Below are 26,369 nucleotides of genomic sequence, written 5' to 3'. Positions count from 1 at the left end.
GCTCGTATTATCGTATCGTAAAGCTTTCAGTGCCTATTATAAGAACTAATCTGCGTCTGCGTCTTTCCATCTGTGCCTATTCAGTACTCGGTTAGCAAATTTTTTAAAACCTAGGAAATTCATTCAAGTGATAAGCAGTAGCGTCCCTTGTGCAGAAACAAGGTTAATTGCGGCGAAAGCTAATAATCTTGAAAAAGGAAGAGGTTCTTAATTCGATTGTACTTTTGTATGTATGTATGTTACGCGATAATTCTGGCACCGTTAACTAACCGATTTTGATGATCGTTCTTTTTTTGGAAAAACGGTACCTCAGTATTGGTCCCATTGAAATTTGAAGAAAATATTCCACTTTTAATGGTGCCAATTTTTTTTTTTAATTTCGCGTACTTTCCGGTAACCGATTTCAATGACAATAGACAAATAGATGTAATTCCAGGAACTTTTGAGAGCGATTTTTTTATAAAAAAGTTATTTGCTTGTCTACAGTATAAAGGCTCTTGCTTCGAACCGTTTATCCTTTAACAAACGCGAACTTTAATGCTGTATCCATTGACTTACAATTATATGGACGTCGGGTCCGCGCTAAAAAGTGTCCGAACTTATAGGGCGTTAAAATCGTATACAGAGCGTCATTCATGCTTTAGTCTTCGTTTGTTCGACTGACAACGAAGCAAGCAAAATTAGACAGTACTGCGATGACATTACAATTTAAATTCAACGTTTCAGCTTTTTCATATTCCTTTACATGTCACTACGTTTAAATAGGTTGACTTGGGACATTTTTTTCGTGGTTTTTGTATTAGACCCGTCGTCCATTTATTTGTAAGTCAATGGCTGTATCTATAAAATATTGCAGTGGCTCCCTGGTCATTGAGGATAAAAAAGGGAGGCTAACGCAGTGTAGGGCGCCCTGTGGCAATATGGATGGACGACATGAGAAAGGTGGCCAGTAGCGGCTGGATTCGGGCGGCACAGGACCGGGGGAGTTGGCGGTCCCAGGGGAATGCTCATGTCCAGCAGTGGACGTGTGTAAGCTGATGATAATGACTAACCTCAAACACTTTCTAATAATAATAATAATAAAGATGTAAGTGGACGAAGTAGGATCTTATTACACACCCACCACATACTCGTAGATACACGCCATACTGCATTGACTTCGGTCCGTAAATGTGGCTCAAACCAGCTAACAAGCTGAGAAGAATAAAGTAAATAATAATAATAATAATAACGCACATACTCAACATAGCCCCGCACTAGGAAAACCCTGTGTCGCGGGTGTCATGGACGCGCACATAGACAACCACAAATTACACCCAAACTCACAAGACAAATAAATGTAGGCCTTACAAATAAATTAAATTTGTTCTACGTTGATCACGTAACGAAAAGTGTTTCTGCTCTATAGCTCTAGCTATACAAAGAATAACGCCGTTAGCATTTTGGAATACAATTTCATCTATTTAATACAGTCCTTGTATCTATGAAGTTAAAGTTGTTTTTCCTCTGTTCAATAAATGATTAATTTGCCCATTAAATATCTACAAAGAAAGGCATGCCTATCATACAGAAAACCATAGTCTAAACTCCGTAATAGAAATATAATATTTTAATAAAAAAATCAACATATAAATGCCTTATTTGAATATCCTGTTTGTTGCATAAGCCTCTAAGAATTGTCAGTAACGGACTTCGGGGCATTATGATTATGATTTTTTAATATATATAGTTTTGGTGCGTATAGTTTTAAAAATTACAAGTTGAAAAATTACTTTGTTAACCCATTTTTTTGTATGGGATTTGGTTGCTTGGAAATTGTTAAGTCAAAGTAAAAGTACAACCTGTATCATAAACATACAGGTTTGTTATTGTTTGAGTAAATGTACTTATATTTCTAATGATCTGGTAGGTCTCAAATATGGAAGATATTTGATATTTGGCTATGACGTCATGTGAGATTGTAAATGAATGAAGAATAAGAATGAATGAATGAGAATGTGTTCGTGTGTATCTCGTTTAAAAAATAATTCTTAAATAGTGTTTTGTTACTTTTTTATTATAAAAATGTACGACCATTCCAGTTGTTAATAGTATTCATAATAAAAAATCGGGAACACAAATTTGTAAAGTTTGAACATACACAATTTACAATTGACAATGCTCGATTTTTTTGTGAATTCGAAATAACACTCAATAGCTCGCTGGGCTTCACATTATGTGTAATATAATCACACTGCTTTTAAAAAATATAGATGTTTATATTAGATTACTATTGCAAGTTTGTATTAATAAAATTTATTTGTAAGAAATGCAAAACGTTTTTCGACAGTCATAAAATTAAGTTAGTAACCGAAATGTGGTCAATCGAGATGCCCAAAACATTAAAATACCGTACGTGGGTTGTGACAGATGGCAATAGGTATTTTGAAAAATACTCGCTATTACCCAATACCTTTCCGCTAAAAAACGTTTTCGCTTTAAGATAAGATTTGGTTGGAAAAAGAAAACAAATATACGCGATTTTAAATCTTAAATGAAAAGAAGTTTCACTATGTGTAGCAAATCCGACAACGTAAGAACTCAATATTGTAATATATATTTTCTAAATTATACAAACAACACTACCGTTTTCAACGGCCATCTCTTTGGATTTATTGACTCCGAAGGCAATAATTATACTGCGCGCGCGCTACTTGAGAGCGGTCGGAATTGGACGCTACAATTACCGCTCGGGGAAATTGAGTGAAATTTACTGTTGTGCCGCATGTTTGAAATCTTGCAGCATTGCTGGATTTACTCTCATTTGCTGATAAAATCGCACCTTTAGTATAATTCGCTCATGTCTGCAAAATGAAATTTTTTAGAACAGACGTTTAAAAATTCTATGAATAAAACTAACTAGTCAATAACTTTAGCTTAACGTTATAAAATTCCTTATATGCATGATTGGTTTCAACGTGTTTTTGTAATATCTGGTGTTGGGGTCATGGAAAAATTTCCATTTAAAAAAATCATGTTTTTCAGAAAAAGAAATATTCTTTCGAATATTTTTCTAATATTTTTTCTTTAATTTTCCACATTTGACGTTGACACCGGTCAAAAGTTGTACTTACTGAACGAAAACGATGGAGCGATTACAAAGGTCTTCTTGCAGTTTTCAAATAATTTTTAGTTATACAAGTTTATTTTTTAATTATACTTATAAACTATAGATACTTCTAAACGTGGAACATAATATGAGCCGTCGTAATTGTATTTTTCTAATTTTTCAATTTTGTCTAATTTATCGGGAATTTTACCGGAAAATTTTCCACTATTTGAAATTACCTTTGATACAAACATAAAGAGAAATTCAAGGTCTGTTGATACACTGGTGCCAACACTTTTGCCAACTGAGCAACAGATCGAGTCTAAATTTTTATTGATTATCATAGCAGTAAAGACATCATAATATTTAGTAAAACAAATATTGAAATTCTATTTACGTTTTTGAAGTTTTGAGATAAAATATTTCATTAGTAAACTTACATAACTTTCTTTAATGGCTGTGATACCATCACAAACGGTTGAGAAACAACAATTGCCAATTTAAAAACAAAAGTAAATGCTGTAATAGAATAAGTTTCATTATCTACAGAAACGGAGCGGAGAAGAACTGAGTTATCCTAAATTGGTTTTGTTATTATTGTTATTACTATTATTATTTAATTTATTGGGGTTAACATACAGTTACACATTACAATACATAGCTATAACTAAGAAATAGTAACTTAATGAGTAACCAACACCGTTAACCACAGATTATACAAATAATGCCAACACTAAATTTGGAGCATATATAGTAGTGTAATTATGGAGGTATATAAGTACAGGTGCCGCTCTAATAGATACATCGATCGGTGAGAGTATTTACATCAATAATATATACTTTTTTAAATCTATATAGCCAATGCATCCACTAAAGAAACATCTTTACATACTCATACACAAATATAACTAATTGTGTGTGAGTATAGTATACGTACAGTAGTATTTTGTTTGTATATTGTAATGTATAGTGGTACATGTTTCTTTTAAACTTAGTAACTTGTCTGTCACTGGTCTCTTCGAATTTTCGGCTGAATGCATCTATATGTATACTTGCGAGTAATGCTTCAATGTATTGTCCAAGCTAGTTGATATTGACCTTTTTAACAGTAGTATTGCATCGGTGAAGTGTCTTATTAGTAGTTTGTTTTTTGGCGGGTATATAATTACTAAAAGTTGCGAAAATGTCGTTACCTATATAGTATAGTTACTAGTTATATACTTATGTATATAATACTAGTAACCTTATAAACCTTATCCATGATATGCTCGCAGGGCTAAAAACCTACACATTCAATGAAGTTTGACAAACCCCAGGTCCTTGCAAAAGAAGTCCGTTATCTACCCAGGATGCTGCGAGAGGCCATTGAAATTAAAAAACATCCTAATTTCAACAGGGAAGATGGTTTCTCCGTACCACCAGTTTGGGATCCAGTATTTCCTCTAATGAAAAATCCCAAACAGACATAAGACTGCAGTACTAATTAATATGTTTTAGTTTATTCTAATTTCTATTATTAATTAATAATAAATTGAAGTTAATAAAAATTCATTCAATAAAATAATTTGTAAAAGTTAATGTAGCGTAAATTGGAATGTTTTTCTTTGTAAAATTAAAAATAAGGTATTTAATTAATAATGATTGTAACTATAGTGAAAAAATAGGGTGGTTTGTATCAATATTAGACATAACTGGTTGAAGACTCTACCATCTCAGTCAACCGTGACCATGGGACCTGTAAAGGGCCCGAAACGTCGGTTTGTTAAAAAAACAAACATACGCGATTTAAATCCGGAAAAATAGTGCCATTTCCTGTATGTAACAATCGCGAAAACCTAACAACTCGTTATATAGCTATGGTAAGAAAATCACTATCTTTCTGCACGTGAAACTCAATAGCAAAAAAGCTATAAACTTGAGAGTTTTATCTGCAGAAAGGTGATTTTCTTACAACAGGTACATAATTTAGAGATTTTTTTGTGGAAAATGTCACTTATATGGTTTTACCTTTAAGTAGACGATATACTAAAAGTGATTTTAAAGAATTGCCCATTGGTTAAGGAATTTTATTTGTTAACGTGTTTTTTTAATTTATTAATTATCAACTTTACGAACATATAATATAAATAGCAGTTGTGGTAGCCAAATAGGTTGAGCTACCGCTTCTTAAGCAGAGACTCGTGCTTTTTTATGATACTAAGGAATGAACAAGTCATGCCAATCACCATTCTGGAGCAATAGATTATCATTTCCTAAGTTCAAAACTTACATTAAAAGTATTTTTGAGTTCTTAAATTTTTGCGATTGTTACACATAGGAAATGAAACTATTTTTCAGGATTTAAATCGCGTATAATAATTTTTTCAAACAAACCGACGTTTCGGGCCCTTTACAGGTCCCATGGTGACGGTTGACTCTTTGAGTTTCATTTCCTAAAAGTATTTTAATTATAAATTAAGAGCATTTGTTAGATAAAGATGTATGGAAAGACAACATGAATCTAGATTCCACATAAATATTTAAGTGTATTCCATAGCATTTAAGTTTATTTGAAAAGCTGTTTCTTGCTCATTTTTGTCAGGGAGGTCAGCGCAGTTAACGAGCAGTAGCTTAAAAATTACGCTTTCTAGTGTAAAATTTTACTTATGCAATAAATGACATTTATGTCTATAACAGTTGCAGTACCGTAGAGCTATACATCACAAAGACCCGAGGGTTATGTCACTTTGAGACATAAGTCAACAAGTTCCATGTGCCTATAATTTCACCAGCACCCTTACCCTTCTAAATCGGAACTCGGTAATGCTGACATTACTGCTTGGCGGCAGAAATAGGTAAGGAGGCAGAACTTCCCATAGACGAACTCTTTCAGAAGGAACTCTATTGCTACTAAATGTTCTTCTCCACCGTCCGAACAACTATCTTTAAACAAAAAATCATTAATGTTGCTTCAGTAGTTTAGACGTGAAAACGTAAAGACTGAGTTACTTTCGCGTTTATAGTGTTAGTTTAAATTAAACGATATGGATATGTCATAAACTCAGTACAGAGAACTAAAAACCGATCTTAAAAGTAATTCATCCCCTAGTTTGTCACCTTTAGACGTGGTATATTTTATTCAAATTTAAATAGGACCACTTCTGAGGTATCCTTTTTCCAACAAAAAAGTAATCATTAAAATCGGTTCACAAATGCAGAAGTTATTGCGTAACATACGTGCAAAAAAAACAGTCGAATTGAGAACTTCTTCCTTTTTGAAGTCGGTTAAAAATAAAGCAACTTTATTGGTTGAAGAGGTATAACTCTTCACAAGTCCGTTTTGGTGGATAACGGGCCTTGTTGTTACGTAAACAAATCTAGAAACACGCGTAAACAATTTTGCTTCAATCTGCGAGTCTTCCGTACTGGGATACTTTCGTTTTCTTGTTTATGTCCTAATTTGCATAGTTGGCGAACGCTGATCGGTTTATCTGTGATGTATTTATCGTACCAGCATTTGTGGCCTATCGTCTTATTGACGTTTGAATGTGTTAAAATAATTAATATGTTATTAATTGGACGATGATACCAATAACGTGTTAATAGTTTTGCAAAAATGGCACCTGAAGATATTTTCGTTGTTTTTGAAAGTTTATTCTAAAATTTACTTGTAAAATTAAAACTTTTACTGTTATCATGACTTCAGGAATGATGAAATGTTATAATTTATTACTTTAATCACCTAACAACAACAAGCACAACAGCAAAGGTGAAACCCGATTAAAACCTATTGTTTAGAGACTGATTGGAGTGGGGAAGGCGAAAGAGATTTGTCAGGAGCATAGCAGGTGGAGGTCCATAGTCTCTGCCTACCGCGGTGGGAGACAGGCATTTAAAATACGTATTTATTAATTTAGCAGTCTACCATCGCGATATCAGGAAATTATCTTTTATTTTTCTATAAACAGGAATTCATGTTGCCAAAGGGTCTAATTTCAAACAACAATATTATGTTTGAAAATAATTTCGATCAAAACCTATCATAGAGCGTTACAAATGTAGAAAACTCGGACCTTCGGACACTTCGGATGTCGCTTGTTCGCTAAGTCCGATTCTAATCCGAGATAATACGAATATCGCTTGATAGATAGATATATCTAGAGATAAAATAATCCATGCCATTTCGGACCGTCATTTCTCGGATTCAAAACTGCTGCCCGATTCAGGACTCTTCGGTATTTTAAACGAATCGTTTTTTTGTCGTTCTCGAATCGAAAGATGATTTCCAAGCTATTCAGAACATTCGCGTTAAACGTTCGATTCGGATACGATATCCTTATCCAACAGCGATCACGGAGTTGTTCGGTAAAATAGATTATGAGAGAAATGAAGATCCTTTTATGTTTTTAACACTTTAAACATTGACTTACAAATAAATGGATGACGGGTCTAATACAAAAACCACGAAAAAAATGTCCAAAGTCAACCTATTTAAATGTAAAGGAATATGAAAAAGCTAAAACGTTGAATTTAAATTGTAATGTCATCGCAGTGCTGTCTAATTTTGCTTGCTTCGCTGTCAGTCGAACAAACGAAGGCTAAAGCGTGAATGACGGTCTGTATACGATTTTAACGCCCTATAAGTTCGGATACTTTTTAGCGCGGACCCGACGTCCATATAATTGTAAGTCAATGACTTTAAAAGTCTAAAATATAGGAATGCATGAGTCTTACATTAAAATAAATTAATAAAATTGGACAAAATCCAGACTGCATTTAAAAGAATAAGAGAATTTCATATCACATCGTCTGCGTCTCCTAATAATACTTATCACACCTTCTAAGGTTGATAGTGAGGCACTCAATAATATTGATTTCTAGTGTAGATGTACGTCGTAGTATGTAGCCTTTGCCGTTTGAGAAGTTAACCGTAATCGTGCGGGTGTGAGTTCATTTCGGTTCGGTTTCGAATACGACAGTTAGAAGCTCGATTCGGTTATTGTGAACAAAAATTAAAACAAATCGTACGATATCAAAAAGAAACGGTCTACAACAGAGTTATCGTAAGGTTCCTGAATCGACCTGCTGATACTTATCGGACAAAGTGCGCTAACGGTCTACAGTTAGGGGTTTGAATGTGTGAGTTTGTAACTCTTCATGCACTTGAATTCTAAATTAATTTCAGAAATTGAACCTATAGTCTCAATAAGAAACTCAAGAAGTTACGTATGTCGGAATTAGGTAAATGAAACAACAACGTAAATTATCTATACACATTTAGCTATTCAGACATTATATTTTTCGAAAACTTTGTGGTTTTTGTCATGACAGGATGCACTTTATTTTGATGATAATAGAGTACTCCAGTACCGCAAATTGCAAGCACGTGTCATTAATCCTCGATATGGTCTTTGAAGGCATTGTGTTTTTAGTTCATTTTCCTTGCGGTCTTATCGATAAATTGGCGTATGTAGAGTGAAAACTACGTAAGGCAAAATAAATGTTCTTAGTCGTCGCTGTTATACGAAATTAATCATTGGGTACATTTTATTTAACCATTATGTGCGCTTAATTGACTTCGCATAGATCACTCGGGTGCTTAAAGTGCACGACTTCGTCCACCCAATACCTCAGGTGTTTTAGGTGCACTGCAAAGTGGACTTGATTATGCGTGGTAGGATCAAACACTAATTGCAACTAGTTAATCAATTGATAGACTCATCAACAATGATGTGTATAGGACTATCACACTGTACACCTAAAGAGTCCAGGTGCATTAAGTTGATTATACCGTGCACTTCAACCAAGGGTGATAGGTGCACGAAGTTGTACACTTTAAGGGTCGTATTCCAGAACTCTACTCAATACTCAAGTCAGGACATGAGTATTGCAGTGAGCACTGAAAATCATACTCAAGTCCTTGCCATTAGAGTAGTACTTCCAGTGCTTCAAATCATACTCAAGTTTGCTCAAATCCTGACTTGAGCGTTGAGTAGAGTTCTAGAATTCGACCCTTAGAGTGATACATTAAATGGCTTTGGTTGATTCCGCATAACAATGAAAGTGTTGAATCAATTACTTTGTGAAAAGTATATAGTAAAATTGATGGTATTATATACTGATTACTATGTGAAAACACGATTCCAAAAAATTTTCACGATATAAAAACACAAACTTATCTCGAAACTTTACAAGAAAACCGCTGTAATCAATAGGATAAAAAAATCAACTATATCAACTAAATTAAATAGAATACGTATAGTATACTATATACATTTCTCTAATGGCTTTAATTTCGTTTGTAAAAAAATAAATTCTGAAATAAAGCCAGTGTCCCTGCCATTCGACCCGCGCAATAGAACCGATCCACGCAGACGTAATTCCAATGAAAATAAAACAGCGAAAAGGATAAGCAAACTTTTGAGATCGGCTTTTGTTTTGGAAAAAAATTATAATTGTTGGACATGAAAGTATTTTTCCGGATTTAAATCGCGTATATTTGTTTTTTCAAACAAACCAACGTTTCGGGCACTTTACTATCTCATTGTTTACTGACGTGGTAAAGTCACCTTTTATACTTTGCCACCTCAGTCGACAGTGACCATATCACCTGTAAAGGGCCCGAAACTTTGGTTTGTTTGAAAAAACAAACATACGCGGTATAAATCGGGATAAAAAATAGTTTCATTTCCTATGTGTAACAACAGCGAAAATCTAAGAACTCGACATGTATAATAATTATTGTTAAAGAATACAAGGGTTCGGCCTTAACCACGTTAATTTATACACACAATAATGCATAATAATGAATAGTTGCAAAGATACAGTTATTAACATTCGCCTCAATAACTACGGTGCACTGAAGCCTATCAAAGTGCATTTAGGATAAATATCTCGGTAATGCACTTTCCTACCTTGTGATTTATTACACTGAATAATACTTACCAGATGAAATTGATACTCACTCTTGCTTCGAGCTCTCTTGCGTTTTAACTGATCGTGATTGATCAACTCGACGTTAGTTAGATATTTAAATTACCATTAGGCCTATTCTCTTTGAAAACGGAGCAGAGAATATTTTTTAAGCATTTTATGTGTTCAAAAGTTTTTTTAAAAACTATACTTATGTACGAATAATCCGAACAATGTGTACAAATAGACCTATTAAGCTTTCTACACACCGAGCCCGCCGACCTGGGGACATAGCCCGGCGGGGTGGTGTCGGCGGCCTTATATCTAATCATACCTATGACATGATTCTAGAAACAAGACCGCCCACACCAACGGCAGTGTCGCCGTGTCGGCGGGCTCGGTGTATAGAAAGCTTTACGTACATACAAATACTTCACGCTTGTTTCAGTATAATTGTATCAATCACAGTATGATTCAATTTATTACTTAAATTGTTACTTGATACAACTTACGTTTTCAGTGTATTTTATATTCACAGCTTTTCAACTCTTATCTATTACATAAATAAAAAATACCTAAAATTTGCGATTTATTGCAAAATATTTAAAAAAAAGCACAATTTAAATTAATTTGTTGGAGTATTCATAATAGGTTGATTGAACACATTCATTCTCAGCTCTGCTGTGATAGATGGCTTGAAAGAATTGACTGCGTGACTGGTTTATAAGCGGCGGGATATCTACCCATATATTCTGTTCTTCTTTTTGTCTGTATTTTTACGTATCTACAACAAATAATGTACAACCGATTACAAATTAAAAAAAATCAATCATAAAGTTAAGTTTTTAAAATTAATATTGTAGAGAATTTAATAGTGGATCATAAAAATTAAAATAATTGATAACACTTAGAAAAATAAACGCATGAACTGGTCAAAAAATGTTAAGGACTTTAATAACAAGGTGACTGACGAGAAAAGAAAAATTTGAAGAAATAATTGCCCGTGGTCGCCTGAAGTGAACCAGTCAGGTGGTCCACGGACAAAAAGCAATTTTATTCTAGATTTCCCTACGGAAAAAAAAGACCTGAGCTCTGTAATAATTTTGGCCCCAAAGAAGTACGATAATTAACTTGACTATAATATCAGCAAATATTGCGGCGACTGAGAATGTTGTATTGAAGCCCACGCAACTTGAATTCGGTACTTTCATACAAACCTTGCTGATATTTGTTCTCACTGTAGAGATCCGTTAATGTTGATTACTTATGTTTATTTACGTATAATTTACTTGTTGCAGGTGCTCGGAGTGAAGGGTGAATGGACGTCAAAATGCTTATAAATATTGGGCTTAAAGCCCATAGCCTGGCCGACAGGTAAGACACGTTTTACGGTGGCGGATATACTGAAAACAAACCATTTATAAAATAAAATGTTTACTCCTGCCTACAAGATAAGAGTGGTTGTGTAATATCGTCGGAGATTATCTTTGTTTAGGACATGTGGTATCTTTTCTGTGCAGGGATAGATTATTAACATTTATGACGATGCTGATCTCCTTCATCGTCATCTTACCTTATATATTTTTTTTTTTATTGTGACTCGGCAAAATGACTGCCCGCGCCTGATGGAAAGTGCGAATACAGTCCAGAGATGAGAGTAACGGATGGAAAACACAAATATCTTCACTCCGTCACTATCATTTTGCTGATCTGGCCAAATGCTTCTTCACACTACGTTTGAAGGACCCGATGTTATAGAGGGGAGGGAATACATGCGCCGGGAGTTGGTTCCACAATTTGATGGTTCGGCATAAGAACGAATTGCCAAACTTTTTAGTGCGGGACGGTATTGAACTGACCGTCCAACCTTTTTATCATCTTCTTTTCTAGTTCCTGGCCACTTATTTTTGAACTTTTGAATCGTTCTCGAATTCTCTTTTCCATTATTCTCTATTCTATACACATACTTTCTACCTTACATATACTTTCATAGATTTCTCATAGATGGCGCTACGTCGTAAGAGGCGTTGAAAAACCAAATACAAAGATCCGACAACTAGCACATAGAAAAATTCGTGAGTCCGCAGGTTCGTTCCGTTCATTCCGTAGTTGACATAGGGTCTGCCACGGTTTGCTAGAAAACGTCGGTTCAAATCCGGACGGATCGAAGGATTTTTTTCTAAATGTTCGAGGTTCGTATTAATAATTATAACTAACTAGTGCTGTAATTTCACAAAAAAATATTGAACATCAGTTAAATTCAAATTTAATTACAGATAATAGCGACATCTCTAGCCAGGCTGGCTAATTGTAAAGTTACCTAACTGGGTAACGAAAATATTTCAAAGATCTATAATATACATAAAAAATGATAAATTTAAGTTAAAATACAAGAAATGGTATTTATACTTATAACAACTTACGTGGGAGGTATCGTATACAGGTCTCAAAGTAAAACTCACGACCTCGGTGGCACAACACAGTAGGCGCTCGGTACCAATTTGAGAAATAAATTTTATATTTGGGTGTTCTGGAGTGAATTCCGTCGCTCTGGTACTTGTACCGTAGGGAATTCTCTAGTATGTAACTAGGTAATTGATGTGGTTGTTTGGGACAAAAAATTCGCAATGGGTCCGCGCAGCAAACTAGGACCTAAATTCGTGTCTAATAGAGAAACATATTTATTGACCAGCGCTCTTCCGCAAGATACTGGTTTATCCCATTATTGAAAACTTTATGCATATGTGCTAGCTTCGAACATTATCTGCAAAGTCTAATCGCTTGAGCGATCTTAGCGGCAAAAACCAATCGTTCCGCCAGAGCATTAACATGGTTCCACTACGGATGTGCGCACGCGGCTATTATTAGTTATTTTAAATAGCTCCAATCGGTAACATTAGCTACGTTTTAAGAAACTAGTGACGGTCCAGTTGTAAGTGCAGGGGTAATTTAAATGCATGTGTTAGAGCCGTGAAGCAACAATGGCCTCAACACAATGTTGTATGAAAATCTTGACTTTATATAACTCGCAATATTGACAATGTTATATGTATAATATGCAATCATTATTCATAATGTCTGCTAAATAATACCTAAATTAAAAGAAAAGAAGATAAACTTTTGCAATAATTTAAAATTCTTTCAATTTCTTTAAAAACCTTCCGCCTTAAGAGCATAATGCTTTACGTTCTAAGTGAATTAAGCGTGAAACATATAGAGAGTGGATGCGGGTTGGGCGCGAGTAGGGCGCGCGTTAGGCGAGGGTCGGGAGTCGTGACCGCGGCGGGTCTAGTCCCGCGTCCGCGGTCGGTGTGTTGTCATCCATATAAATATGCGGAATTAGACTCGCCGCGCTCCCGATCCGCACTCGTTCTCTGCGTGTTTAACGCTTAAAGGCCACGTCTGCAAGATCACAACTTTTCACGGTGGAGGTTCAAAGATTCTACGAACAAAATAAGTCGTTATATTTTTTATGTTTAAATAGGAGAATCATAAAATTTCACATATACATCATTTGTTTCATATAGTACGTATTATTTTTGTGACTTTCTCAAGAGAAAAGCACTTTTGACTATGATCACATGCGACTTTATTGTACCATAGGTAGGAAGTACGAGCTAGTTTTCGAACGTTGCAAGAAACCATCTGTTTATTGGTTTTACAGATGGTGACGTGTGAAAGTGAGGGTGCGCTCGGCGGGTTTCGTCTGGGTACGCGCGATGACGAGACACGCCGGCCCCGAGCACCCAGCGTCTGTTCACTGTCTCTCTATAAGCAGAAGATTGACGCACTCTTTGACGATTCACGCTCCGTGAATAGTCTGCCCTACGGAACTGCCGGAAACATTGGTAGAAGAGATAGCAAGGTAAACTTTGGAAATCACATGTTAAATTCTGGTCAAGTGATATGATTTTGTGCCATCTATTTGGTAGTATATTATCGAAGGTTGTCTGAAAAAGAAATTAATTATCATACTACCCGTAAATGGTAGGCGAGTTGATAACCTTATTTTTCTACTAAAACTGGAATCTTATGCTTTTATTATTATTTTTGGACTCAGCTATAATAAAACTCGATGGTAAAAAAGTACTTTCAAGAATCAAAAGCATTTATCATCCATTTTCAGGTTAGTTCAACGGCACGCGACAGCAAAGTGGCAATCTATGAAGATGACGATCACTACTGTCAAGGGAAAATGAATAAAATTAACAACATGGTACAGGATCGCATAGAGCGTATGTTCGCAGACATGGCAGGTGAACCCAGACCAGCCAGCGAAAGCATTGGCGTTCACATGTTCAGCGTGCACTATCTCGGCTCTACGCCCCTACATAGCAAGGTCACCAGCTTATCTGGTCTTCAGTCTCCTCTCAAAGATTTGTATTTCGCATACAGAAGAAATTTTCGCCATAAAGGTGCTCTAACGGGCCGATTAGAAATCTCTAAAAGCGGACTGAAAGTTCGTTACAAAGGAGAAAAAGGGGACCTTGAACAACTCAACCCTTTCCCTACGATAGCGGTTTGGTCTGCTGTTAAATTCATTGTCCAACCTTCAGAGCAGAATGGTCACGAATTAAGCTTTGCTTTCTTGCCCCTTATTACTGATCCGGATCATATTGACAAGGATGCATTATTCAAAACGTTAGAACCTGCTGACAGAAAATATATCCTCTCCCACAACGAAAACTCTCATTCACCAATTTTCGCTGTAGTGATGAGGAAAATTGGCGTCGCAAAGCAGCTAGAGTGTCATGGATTTGTATGTCAAACGACCGAGGACGCTATTGTTATAGCAGCCACGTTATACAAATCTCTTATGTCACACATGAGTCGGCAAGGCCACAATGAAAAGAAGAAACTGAAAAACAGAAATGGAGTTAGCTGCATGAGCGTAGCGAGTAGTTCTCCGAATGAAATCCCTGTGAGACCACCACGCAAAAAAAGGAGTACGTCCTCTCAGAGCGGTGATAGTGATAGAGCTGATGGCTTTTCGGCGAGTGAAACTTTCAACGAGAAGCCAAAACTGGAAAGGACTAAAAAGATATCATCGGAGAGTTTGCCACACCCTCCTCCACCTCCGTCCATTCCTCCCGCCGAACCGAAACGAATCACTGTAGAAGAGGTGAAAGCAAAATTGGACTCCATTAAGCACAACGATACTAGCGGTAGTGACACGCAAGAGTCTAAAAAGTCTTTTTCAAAAATAGTTCCAAACAATCCTAAATTGCAAAATCTAAAGAAACTTAGTAGTACCGATTCTTCGGTTCGGAGTAAAGTATCTGAAAAGATTGAACTCTTTAGAGGATTGGAGAGAAGGAATCTGCAGAGACCACCGACAGTGCCGCCACCTGTACCTTCAAAACCACCTTCAGAATCAGGTTTGGATCAAACAAAGGAGCCTTTAAGGAGAACCCAGAGTCAGCGAAAATCATTGAATGAATCTGGTGATATATTGACGAAGGTAGCAATTCCACGATCAGGAAGTTTCCTCAACGCCGGTGGATTAACTCGTTACAAATCGATTGGTCACAGGTATGAACGTTTCAGTCCATAAATCGTGTGGTTTCCAATATATGATGTCTCAATATCCGCGATCTTAATTTCTCACTTCATCAATTATATTGAGCTCTGAAAATAACTCGGTAATTAGATGCGAATAGAACACGCTTCGTTGAGTGTTTCGATCATTCGTTTGCTTGTAATTGCAATTTGTAGAATACACATTCTTTTATACAGTTTTTTTTATTTTTCAGAAATAATGGAAAAAAGGGAGGCGGTTCGCCGTTAGGATTCAACGAACTATTCAACGAATTCAAAGTACAAGAGAATTTGCACTCGATGGATGAAATTTTAAATGCCATAATTGACGCAGAAGGAATGTCTTTTAACGATTTAAAACCGATTTACAAAGAATTCCTATTAAAATTAGCCGTAACTTTGACGAAAGATGAAATATTCCAGCACAGTAAAGCAATAATGAAAAAGCAAAAAAAGAAAATTCTAAGAAGAAACAGCATGTTTCAGAATAAACGAAGAAAGATATTCAAAGGAGCTAGTGGTCTTCGAATGGTTTTCAGAATGCCCTTCGGAAAGGATTTGCGTAGAGAAAAGAAAAAACAGCTCGAATCGTTTGATATTGAAAAAGCAGGAACTAAAGATCCTATTTCTGAGAGTCCAGTGTCAACATCGAGTTACGATTTGAGGCAATTTAGACCAAAAGAGCCTGTGTTACCACCACCAAAAAGACAAGCAATGAGGCATAGAAACTCGAAACGATCTGACAAAATGGTCCATGTATCACGACGCAATGGAAAAGTGTCCAGGCCTGGAGAACGGACATCAACATCTGAAGATTCTGACTTTCTAACTCTGAGTAATAGGCTCGGATGCCAAAACAGAAATAGTTCGAGTGGTTATGTTTCATGTTCGGAATGCGAATCCGAGAGTTGCATTGACAGATGTTACTGCTCGTTGAAAGATTGCAAGTCGAAATGTTACTGTTCAGCAACTGAGATTCAAAGAGAAAAGGACTCTGCTAAAGCTCGTCTATTGTCCAAGAGCAAAAGCTGTAAGGATTGTTCTAAGTGAGTTTTCAACCTTCTTAATTTTATGGGTACTTAACCGTACTACACATCGAATAGTCTTATGTAGATAATCATCATTGCAATACCATTTCTAAAATGTAGAAAGTTGATCTCGAAACCAAAATCTGATTATCTCGTTATTTACGCCACAATTAATCGTTCACCAAATGAGCAAACTACTCCTAACAAAATTTCACTACTTTCCTGTCTTTGTTTTACATTTCATTTACCTCTAATAGAAGCTCATTTCGGCAAGTGACTATTGCTTTAATTTCATTCACATAATCACAATTAGTACCTTTGAAATTTGGACCTTGTTCATTGTCATTTATGGTTCGTTTCAACTGAATCGCGTGTTGTAGAAATGAAATGTGTGTGGTGATTATCAGAGCGTGTCACGTCCGCGGTTTGCGATGGCTCATGAGTAACTGAACCAAATTACAATTATTTACAGTTGACTTCGAAATAATCATTTCACTAGGATTTGTAGTTTTTACTATACTCATTAAGATTTATGAGGAAATACTTTGGTGTATATGTTATGATTGGTGAAATATTTTAGATAATTTTCAAGTTAGGTATTCTGATAACTGCGTCTGAACACGTAATTAATTTGCGGAAGAAAGTTTAATTTAACAGCTCATGTAACATACTGACTTTCCAAGATTTTCGTGTAATGTTAGCTCTTCTTTTTGGAGTAGCAATTTTAATGACAACTTTATTGCGAATTCTTTAACAAAATACTTTTCTTTTCCAGGGAAATATACGATGCCGATTTCAGCTACTGCTCCTGCGATTCTGAAAGCTGTGCTGACAGTAATAAGTGTTACTGTGCGGGACCACATCGAGCAATTATGCAGACCTCACAAAGTTTGGAATACTTGCGCAGTCCTTCGCAAAAGACTTATACCGATAGGTTGAAAAAGGCCTTTGATGAGTATGATGAAAAGAAAATAAATCGCGCAAGGTAAGTAGCTTAAATTTTTTACCTTTTATCTACTTGAATATTTAATATTTTTCACTAGGTATAATTACTGAATTGAAGTTTTAAATTTAAAAGGAATTAGACTTAAGTTTTTTCTGAAGTATAATTAAAAAATAAAATTAGCGTAATATCATAAAAAGGATTGGCTTTTTATGTTATTATTCTCTTCCGTAATTGAATCAATATCCTTGATTGAAAAGGAACTTATAAAACTTAGCAACTTATTATGTTTGTCTATGAATATGATTATAGATGGAATGAAGAAACTTTATAATCATGGCTCTAACTTATGATTACAAAGTTTCTCTTTCAATCTCTTCCAGATCGTCATCAAGTCGTCGGCGCGAGGAGCGCAGTCGGCGTGCGCGCAGCTCGGACAGTTTAGCTTTGGACTACGAACTACTATTGCAGAACAAAGCCAGAGACACTACCAGCCGCAACATGCAAAGATTGACTGGTCAGTAGCATGATAAAGATATAGTACTACATTGATATAAGCAGTAATATGTCCAAAGGACGGCTTCGGTCCTTTGATCTTGATCACAGAAAAGCTGTCCTAGACGACTTGCAATTCTGTGTTTTTTAGATTACGTTATCAAGAAATATAACTTGAGAAACGTGTATGTTAAAGTTGAAAATTGATGAAAATCTGTAATCTTTGGTTAATCAGCTTGCATGATCAGCCAATGTCTGACCTATATGAGAATATTCCTGTATTGATATCAAATGTTCATTGACTAAACGTCGTAATTCTACCTCTTTCAGTCCGAAGCACAGGTGCAGGATCCCAAGATGCTCTAAGTGTCAAGAAATCAGCTGAAATGGCAGCTCTATTCGCTGATGTGAGATTATCTCAGCGAACTGACGTAAGGTCTCTAGCTGGAGGAAGAAGACCTCGTCCACCTCCATTGCCGCCGTCTCCACCTCGCTCAGTTCCTCTTGCTAGAATGTTCGATCATCGACCGCTGAGTCGCAACGCTAGTTTAGAGGACACGCTGGGATATTTACCTTAATTAGAGGATTGTTTAAAGTGCAACTGATGAAAGAATTTGTCTTGTGTCTCTTATGATAATGTATAAATTCTATATATTTCCTACAAGTTACAATGTAACTACAATTATTGTCCATATGTAAGGGCTGAAGAATAATATCATGATAATTATAACAAATTTCTAAGATGGCTTATTTAATATTTGTAAATGTACGTAGGTCCGCACCAAGCCATCGTAATAGTATACTGTGTTATTGATATATTGTGGATATACCCACGATGCGAACGTATGTTTGTTATCCGAAGCAATGAAGACAATCACCATCGAACGTAACCCAGTGGTGGAGCTAATGTGTTCCCAAAATTCTTTCATCTGTTGCATTTCAGCGAATGCTTGTTTGCGATTATTCAATGTATAAAATTAATTCAAAATATTTTTTTAAAAAACACTTCTAAAACTATATATGTATTCCAAATACTAGATAATACTTAATTTTATAAAATGGTCTCCTTTTATGATATTGGATTGGAATGGATAAGTACCTAACTGTGTGATGATTTGATTTTTTGTGAATATCTTTTTCTTTAAGAATTTATATCTCATAAAACGTATACCACCTTATTGAATATAATAAGGAAAATAAGTATATCGGTAATAGCTAGTGATAGACTATGTATTAGTTATTTATTTGTGGAAATAATCTTTATATACATAGATGCAATATGTTAGTGCAATATTTCGAGTCAAGTGTATTTTTAGTTACTATGAAACGATGTTATGCACTCATACGATACGTTATTTTTCTTTTACAGTCATCAATCATCAATAGTTGTAAAAAATGTAAAAATAAGCTAAAGTGCCTGATACAAAAGTAACGGCAAAGGCATTTAAATAAAAAATATAAGAATAAGCAAAAGCGCCTGATAAAAAATTTACGGCAAAAGCTTTTAAGTAAGTGTTTCATTCGATAAAATTGGTAGGCACAATGTCATTGTTTCATAGTAACTTTGTTTCAATTTGTAGTCTGTAACGAATTATGATCTTGAAAACTTTTACTGGTGCAATTTTCGTGCAATATTTTTTATATACCTATACTTAATTGATAGTTTACATAATATGTATGTACTCACATATGTATGAGCTGGCAGAACTCGTCATTAACGATGTAATGCTGTAAATAAATGTTCATGTATTTACAGGTAATAAATCATGTTTGCTAAATAACTTTCCTGTAGTTATTTATTATTTCTTCTTACCTGCCTACTTAAACTTACCATATATGTAGATGCAGACGATCCATAGCGATTTATCTGTCTTTCTACCTTTCCTTCAACATAACTTTTATAAATTCATCATTATATACCCGTTTCTTTGTTTCGTTGTTTTAAAAAGATTCCTTTCTTTCTTATTATGGGTTGTGAGGAATTGAGGAGATTATATCAACAAGAACATAGTTCTTAGGTAGTATAATGATGACGCAGCACTGTAACTACGTATCTAGCGATCTTAGGGCTCAATTTATATTGCGGCGGAACGGAATGGAAGCGAATTTTTATAACGATATCACAGGTTTACAGGTACATAGTTATACAGTTAGGTTACAGGTACAATACAGGAGAAATAATGAAGTTCGAGAAAGCTCGCGCATTCCGTGGAAGTTTTTGGCTCGTATATAGTTTCTACGTAACACAATTGATCATAAATTTTATTATGATATGTACCTACAATAAATATCGTTACAAAAATTCGCTTCCATTCCGTTCCGTCGCAATATAAATTGAGCCTAAGGTGTACATGGTAAGAATAATACAAAGTCTTAAAATTATTTTTCAACGCCTGTACTTTAATGTGTCAATTATAATTTCTTATACCCTATCAAAAAGGCGCTCTTTTTAGTTTTGAACTAAAATTCTATATCTATGGTACTTGCTACTAAACTGAAAAAGTTGAAAATTTCCGAAAAAAGAATTTCTTGTTTTTTGCTGAATAAAATTTTTTTTTTAGTTTATAGCCGTGGATTATTGACAAAATAGTTATACGTTAATTAATATTGGTTGTGTTTGTTTATTTTAATTCGTACTCGTACAAAAGTACTGTATGCAATCGTCACATAATTAGGTATTAAAATTTCGTATCTGTTACTAAACACATAACTCACTTTGAGAAACTTCATTATGCTTGATTGCATAAAATACTATTATGGAAAATAATAACTTACATAGTTACATAACGTTGAAATTTAAAGCTTAAAACATTGTTAAACAATACAGTTTCAGTATTTTATTTCGTAATAAAGCAATTCGATTTAACGTAGGCGGATTGATGTGAATCAGCTAGAAACAATTTAGGGCAGGCATTCTAGGCGAGCCAAGTATTCTAAAACTGCCAATTTGCGCAGAATCTTGTTAGGGTTTTAAGGAATCTAGGTTTTCTATACTATATTAGGCAGGTGCCACATTTCTCAAATTTACTTTGGCATATTCGTATTTGGAATTGGTTAAATGCCTAAAGCAGTCATTAACCAGAATTAAGTAAGTAATTTTAAGCCAGTACGACCTTTTACGATTCAGAGGCTTGTAATATATGGCAATAATTCATTTGAGAAGCAAAATCACATAACCACAAGCGATTACAAAAATTATTAAATTAATTAAAAATAAAATAGTAATTGTTATAACAACGACACGAATGATAAGGAATAATTTCTATAAGCCTAATATCACCGCCAACCCATTAATACGTCCCACTGCTGGACACGGGTCGTCTACTATCAGATGTGGGTTTAGACCATAGGCCGCCCTGGCCTAATGCGGGCCGGAGACTTCATACATTTTCCGAGGGTTGTGAACCTTCTTCGACGTGCAGGTTTTATCACGAAGTACATACAGAGGTGCTAGCTCAGATTCGAACCTACGGCCTCTGCAGGAGAGGCGATGGGTCAAACCATTAGGGTACCTTAAGGCTGCCTTTCCACTGGAGATGTGCGACGTAGCGAGGCAGTGTGCGAGAAAAAATCTACCAATATGATTACTGCGTTTTCCTAGCCGTCCTCAGCGCAGCTCAGGTGGAGAAGGGTTAGCGGAGCTAAGATTTTTACATACAAAATAGGAATGTGTGCAAAACGGTGTAGGTAACTAGAGCTACTGAAAGTGTGACACTAACTGACACTGACATATCGCCACCGTTCACCCCACCACACCGTACCCCGTCCGCGCATAGCTGAAAAGAGATCGTAACGCATCCTCGCACTACGCAGCTGCACATCCTCTCACCGCCTAGCTGCCTTGCTCAGATTTGATGGAAAATATCACACCGTGTCACAGCGCCGCAAATCACAAATTCTCGCGTCACCTTGCTACCTCGCTACCACATCTCTGGTGGAAAGGCAGCCTTAAGCTAATATGAGAAAAGAAACAGGCCCCGCCAAAATATAAACAGGTAATAAAATTTTATAATAAAAAAATATTAAAACAAACACGCTTGCAAACAAGTTGAAAATAATCTTACTATCGATATATACAACATATAATTTGTAAGCGTGTTTGAATGAAATAGAGTAGCGTAGAGTAGATTACGAGTAGCGAGTAGAGTAGAATACCTATTTCTGCCGCCCAGCAGTAATGTGAGCCTTACTGCGTTTTGGTTTGGAAGGGTAAGAGTGCTGATGAAATTACGGGTACATGGGACTTGTCAACTTATGTCTCAGGGTGACAGGCGCAGTGGCAGTGACCTTAAGATTTTTGCTGTACTGCACCCTGTTGTATCTCTAGTGTACTATGATTGAGGTAGGCATCATTACCTCCTTCACAGTGTTGTTGCGACTGGCAAATGCACACAAATGTATCTACAACCTGTGGTACCTTTTAGTACACCTAAATAGGGATGACATCAAAATGAATTACACAGAGTAAGTATAATAATCGTTTATTCATATTGTACAAATATAGAATACATCGTTTCTGGTTTGGACGGACTGCGATAAATCCAAGTACTATAGTGATGTCACTGGTATATTAGTATAATCTTAATTTATACAGAATGTAACTTATATGTATACCTATTTGCCTTCTTTAAAAGTATTTTAAAATGCACTAGGTATATGATATAGCCAATATACGACTTGATTTTAGACACTTTTGAAAAGGTAGCAAATGGAAGCTGAATAAAATTTTAACGGGAAGTCTATGGGCTCATTCAGAGTGCAGGCGCGACGCGGGTGCGGGCGCGCGGGTCTTGGCGTCTTGCCTTTCACAGCGCCGAAGCGACTAAAATCGTTAGATCCACACGTTGAAGTTGCAAACAGACGCTAAACTAAGAGCTGTGAATCTTACGAGCGGACTGAGCCAATAGAGATGCCGCGCCCGTATCGGCCTCGACAAACGTCTACGTACATTTGACTTACACGCACTCGCACCCGCATCCGTGCCTACCTCCACTCTGAACAAGGCCTATAGTGTTGTTGTTGAAATACCTTCAATATCTATATAATTATCATATAAATATGGTTGATTTGGTGATTCCAGTAGTAAGGTCTGGACAAAATCCCATGTATTGACCCAAATGGACAAAACGCCTCCTGGAAGTGTTACGCCTTCAGATGTTATAAGCCGGGTACTCACTAGGGAGTTGTAACTGGAACAGTTGCATGTTATGTTACCAAAAGTCATAGCGTGTACGTGGTTTGCGAGCTTGCCGCGAGTGGAACACGTGCGGTTCACAGTGAGCCGACGAGAACTAGGCACTCATTCTAAAGAGTGCAGAATGTTTCAGGCGTACACACTGAACCTCGTTACTGTACTGTACATGTTACAGTTACAACTCGCTAGTGAGTACCCCGCCATAAATGCTGAACGCGAATAAGGAGCGTAAACGCGTGCCCGCCTTTTATATGAATGTTTCATTTAATACGCAATATCGGAAGAAAAATATGACAAGACAACATTCTGCCATATTTCTAGCATGTAACAGTAACTCTAGTGTATGTAGCACCACACAGATCCGAAATTGCGCGTATGAATTTCGGTACGTGAGGCATTAAAGCAAGACAACTTCCATAAAAATAGGTACGTACTATAAGTTACATTCAGCTTTTCTTAAAATATATTACAGATTAACATAATATTATTAAATAACTATACCTTTTTTATATTAATCTCATTTCAATTTTATTGTGGAATATTTCACGATTTGAAAATTAATGATCTTTAATATAAATGAAATAAAATTAAACAGATTACAAAAAGTAACAAGTACTGCTTAACCTATGTTGATATAAAGGTACAATTTTTATATAATTTATATTTACAAAATATGGTCTGTATATAGCAGGTCATAATTATTGAGTATTGAATAAAACTAACATGTAGGCACAATTTTATTATATCTGACTATACTCTTAATTATCAATAGAAATTCACAACTTCACGTTGCTCGCACCCTTATTTCTTTTTGTTAATAACTTTTACCCAATACACTACAAATATAAATTATTTTATTCATATAATTAATCATCTTAGTCCAAAAAACATCATTATTAAATCTATATAACCAAAACACATTTTTCATTTTTATATAACAATAATTTTTCGTCAATACAAAGGTACATATTACCAAGATGGCGTCAATACGTCAGGTCATGTCTTTTCTATTTATTATGGCAATTCAGTAAGGTCTGACGGTTCCCAGTCGTCCTCTAGGTATAGGTTCCGCATAACTATGGCGGAACTTTGCCCCCGGCTGCCTGTCAGCTAAGTCACGGAAGTCTCTGAAATCTCTTTCGAAAAACCGATCTCTATCACCTTCAGCATAAGACTGACGATGATCGTCCAACAGGCGAGAGCGAGAAAACGCTCTCTGTCTATCATTTCCATGCCAATCTCTTCTTCTATCTTCAATGACCGGCTCAATAATCTCATCTTCATCAATACGTCTATCCAACTCCCTTCTGTTGTATCTATCAAAGTCTTCCCTATGCGGTTTTGGCTCAATTCTATTCAAGTAATCCTCAGCACCATATTCAAACCTCTTCTTTTCATCACGTTTCCTTCCAACTCTTGGGAGTCTTTCAACTTCCCTGCGAATTGGCTCGTCAAGAATACGATCTTCTTTACGCCTCTCTGGTTCCCTATGACGCTCCAGCAAGGAACGCTCTGATTCCCTCCTGGAGTTCTCTCTATGCCTCTCTGGCCGCTCATCTCTTCTCTCTTCCTCTGGGGAAGAAGTCGAGCGGCTGTTCCGCTCCAGCCTGCTTCTCCTTAGCGCCATGTGCTGTTGCAGCTCTCTATTAAATCTTTCCCTTTCCAAGTTCATGAATTTTTCCTTAGCAACGTTGAAACGGTCTTTTGGCGACGTATCGGCAACTTTCAAGCTACCTTCGCTAAGTCCTCTTTGAAGTTTCCCAAACCTTCTATCATCAACTCTGTCTATACTCCTATTGGAAGGTTTTGTCTCCGCGACATAACGCCTCCTGTATGGGACATCTTCTGTGAATTTCTCAGATTTATCGTTACGTTCAAGAGATTCCTGACGATATCGTCTATCGAAAGATGCTTCTTCCCTGAATGGTGGCAGTTGCTCACGATATTGGCCATCATATTCGTCGTTGAAGTTGCGATCGAAGCGAGGAGAAATAGCTCTGCGGGGTGGTGAGATGCGTCGAGGGGATACAGCGCGACGCGGAGGAGATGCCTCGAATGCCTCGTGCATCATGTAGGCTGTACTCTCCGCCCAGTCTTCCTCTGAAAACAAAAAGCGAAATCGTGATTTAAACTAATTTTTAAATACTACAAGACACCATAGTTTAGCAAAATAAATAATATACAAAAATATACAAGCAAGTAAATCGTAAGTATAGAAACTGTTGTTCCGTCATCATCAACAACCTATGTAATACGTCCCATTACTGGATACGGATCTCCTCTCAAGGGAGGGTTTAGGCCATAGTCCGCACGCTGACCCAATGCGGGTTGGGGACTTCACACGTTTTCTGACGGTTGTGAACCGTCTTCGACGTACAGGTTTCATCGCGATGTTTTCCTTGACCGCAAAGCTCATGATAAATTTCAAATTAAATTTGGCACATAAATTCCGAAAAACTCAAAGGTGTGAGCCAGGATTTGAACCGACGGCCACTGCTTGCGAGACGGAAGGTCAAATCTACCACTAAACTGTTTTTTATCTACGAGTAACTAAATCATTGACACACTTATATTTCGTTATATAATTATTATATATCTTACGCATCTATTTAAAAATATGACTAAAAGGAATTTTCAAGCCCTCTAAAGAATTTATACTACTTATTATAATAATAACTCTATTCAACATACAGAGCTCTCTTTTCATCACCATTATAGTCTTGGATATATAAAATAGTGACGTCGAATTTATCAACCATATGTCTCCACTTTCAATGTGACTACTTAAAACCACAAATTTAGAGTTTGACCCCGAACATTGACAATCTGCATAATCTCTTCGTTTCGCGCTCCAATAGCCCAGAAAGAATACTTCTACCAATTTCTTTTTGCAGACGGAGTTTTTTCTAAATCGCCGTCGTTTACTAACACGCCGGTGCAAATTGCCACATTGGTTTTTCATTTGACAGCATCCTATAAAGTGGTCATACTATATAGTGGACATTCTTGACCCATTGTGGGTGGATACAAGACGAGAACATATAACGGGAAACCACTGAAGCCTTTTAAAACTTTTTTAGGTGTGGCTTGAAAACGAGTTGCTTAGAAAAATAGATGCAAGGTCAGTGTCCTGCGTCTCATTATTTTGCGAGAAATTTAGAAAGTTTTAGTAATTAATCCATTCTCATGGCA

General features: G+C 36.1%; 2 protein-coding genes across 4 annotated transcripts in view; one reads left to right on the top strand and one right to left on the bottom strand.

Annotated features, from left to right (window-relative positions):
* LOC113225925 overlaps positions 1–18,754 on the top strand; it is a 96,140-nt gene extending 77,386 nt beyond the window's left edge. Inside the window, exons 2-8 of one of the 2 annotated variants that reach the window (XM_026458393.1) lie at positions 11,278–11,353; positions 13,644–13,844; positions 14,106–15,511; positions 15,733–16,563; positions 17,321–17,530; positions 17,872–18,005; positions 18,314–18,754. In XM_026458393.1, the coding sequence (XP_026314178.1) occupies positions 13,644–13,844; positions 14,106–15,511; positions 15,733–16,563; positions 17,321–17,530; positions 17,872–18,005; positions 18,314–18,561 (3,030 nt within the window). In that variant the 5' untranslated portion in view covers positions 11,278–11,353 and the 3' untranslated portion in view covers positions 18,562–18,754. Of the gene's footprint in view, positions 1–11,277; positions 11,354–13,634; positions 13,845–14,105; positions 15,512–15,732; positions 16,564–17,320; positions 17,531–17,871; positions 18,006–18,313 lie in introns of both variants that reach the window. The other variant, XM_026458394.1, reaches the window with a different exon arrangement.
* Positions 18,755–22,457: 3,703 nt separating this feature from the next.
* Positions 22,458–26,369, bottom strand: part of LOC113225927 — a 175,713-nt gene continuing 171,801 nt past the window's right edge. The window contains exon 9 of one of the 2 annotated variants that reach the window (XM_026458398.1): positions 22,458–25,277. In XM_026458398.1, coding sequence (XP_026314183.1) covers positions 24,202–25,277 — 1,076 coding nt within the window. In that variant the 3' untranslated portion in view covers positions 22,458–24,201. The remainder of the gene's footprint in view (positions 25,278–26,369) is intronic. The other variant, XM_026458397.1, reaches the window with a different exon arrangement.

This window comes from Hyposmocoma kahamanoa, unplaced genomic scaffold (assembly GCF_003589595.1).
Source record: "Hyposmocoma kahamanoa isolate Upper Pololo Valley unplaced genomic scaffold, ASM358959v1 180, whole genome shotgun sequence".
Classification (NCBI taxonomy): domain Eukaryota; kingdom Metazoa; phylum Arthropoda; class Insecta; order Lepidoptera; family Cosmopterigidae; genus Hyposmocoma; species Hyposmocoma kahamanoa.
This window is presented reverse-complemented; position numbering and strand designations above follow the sequence as displayed.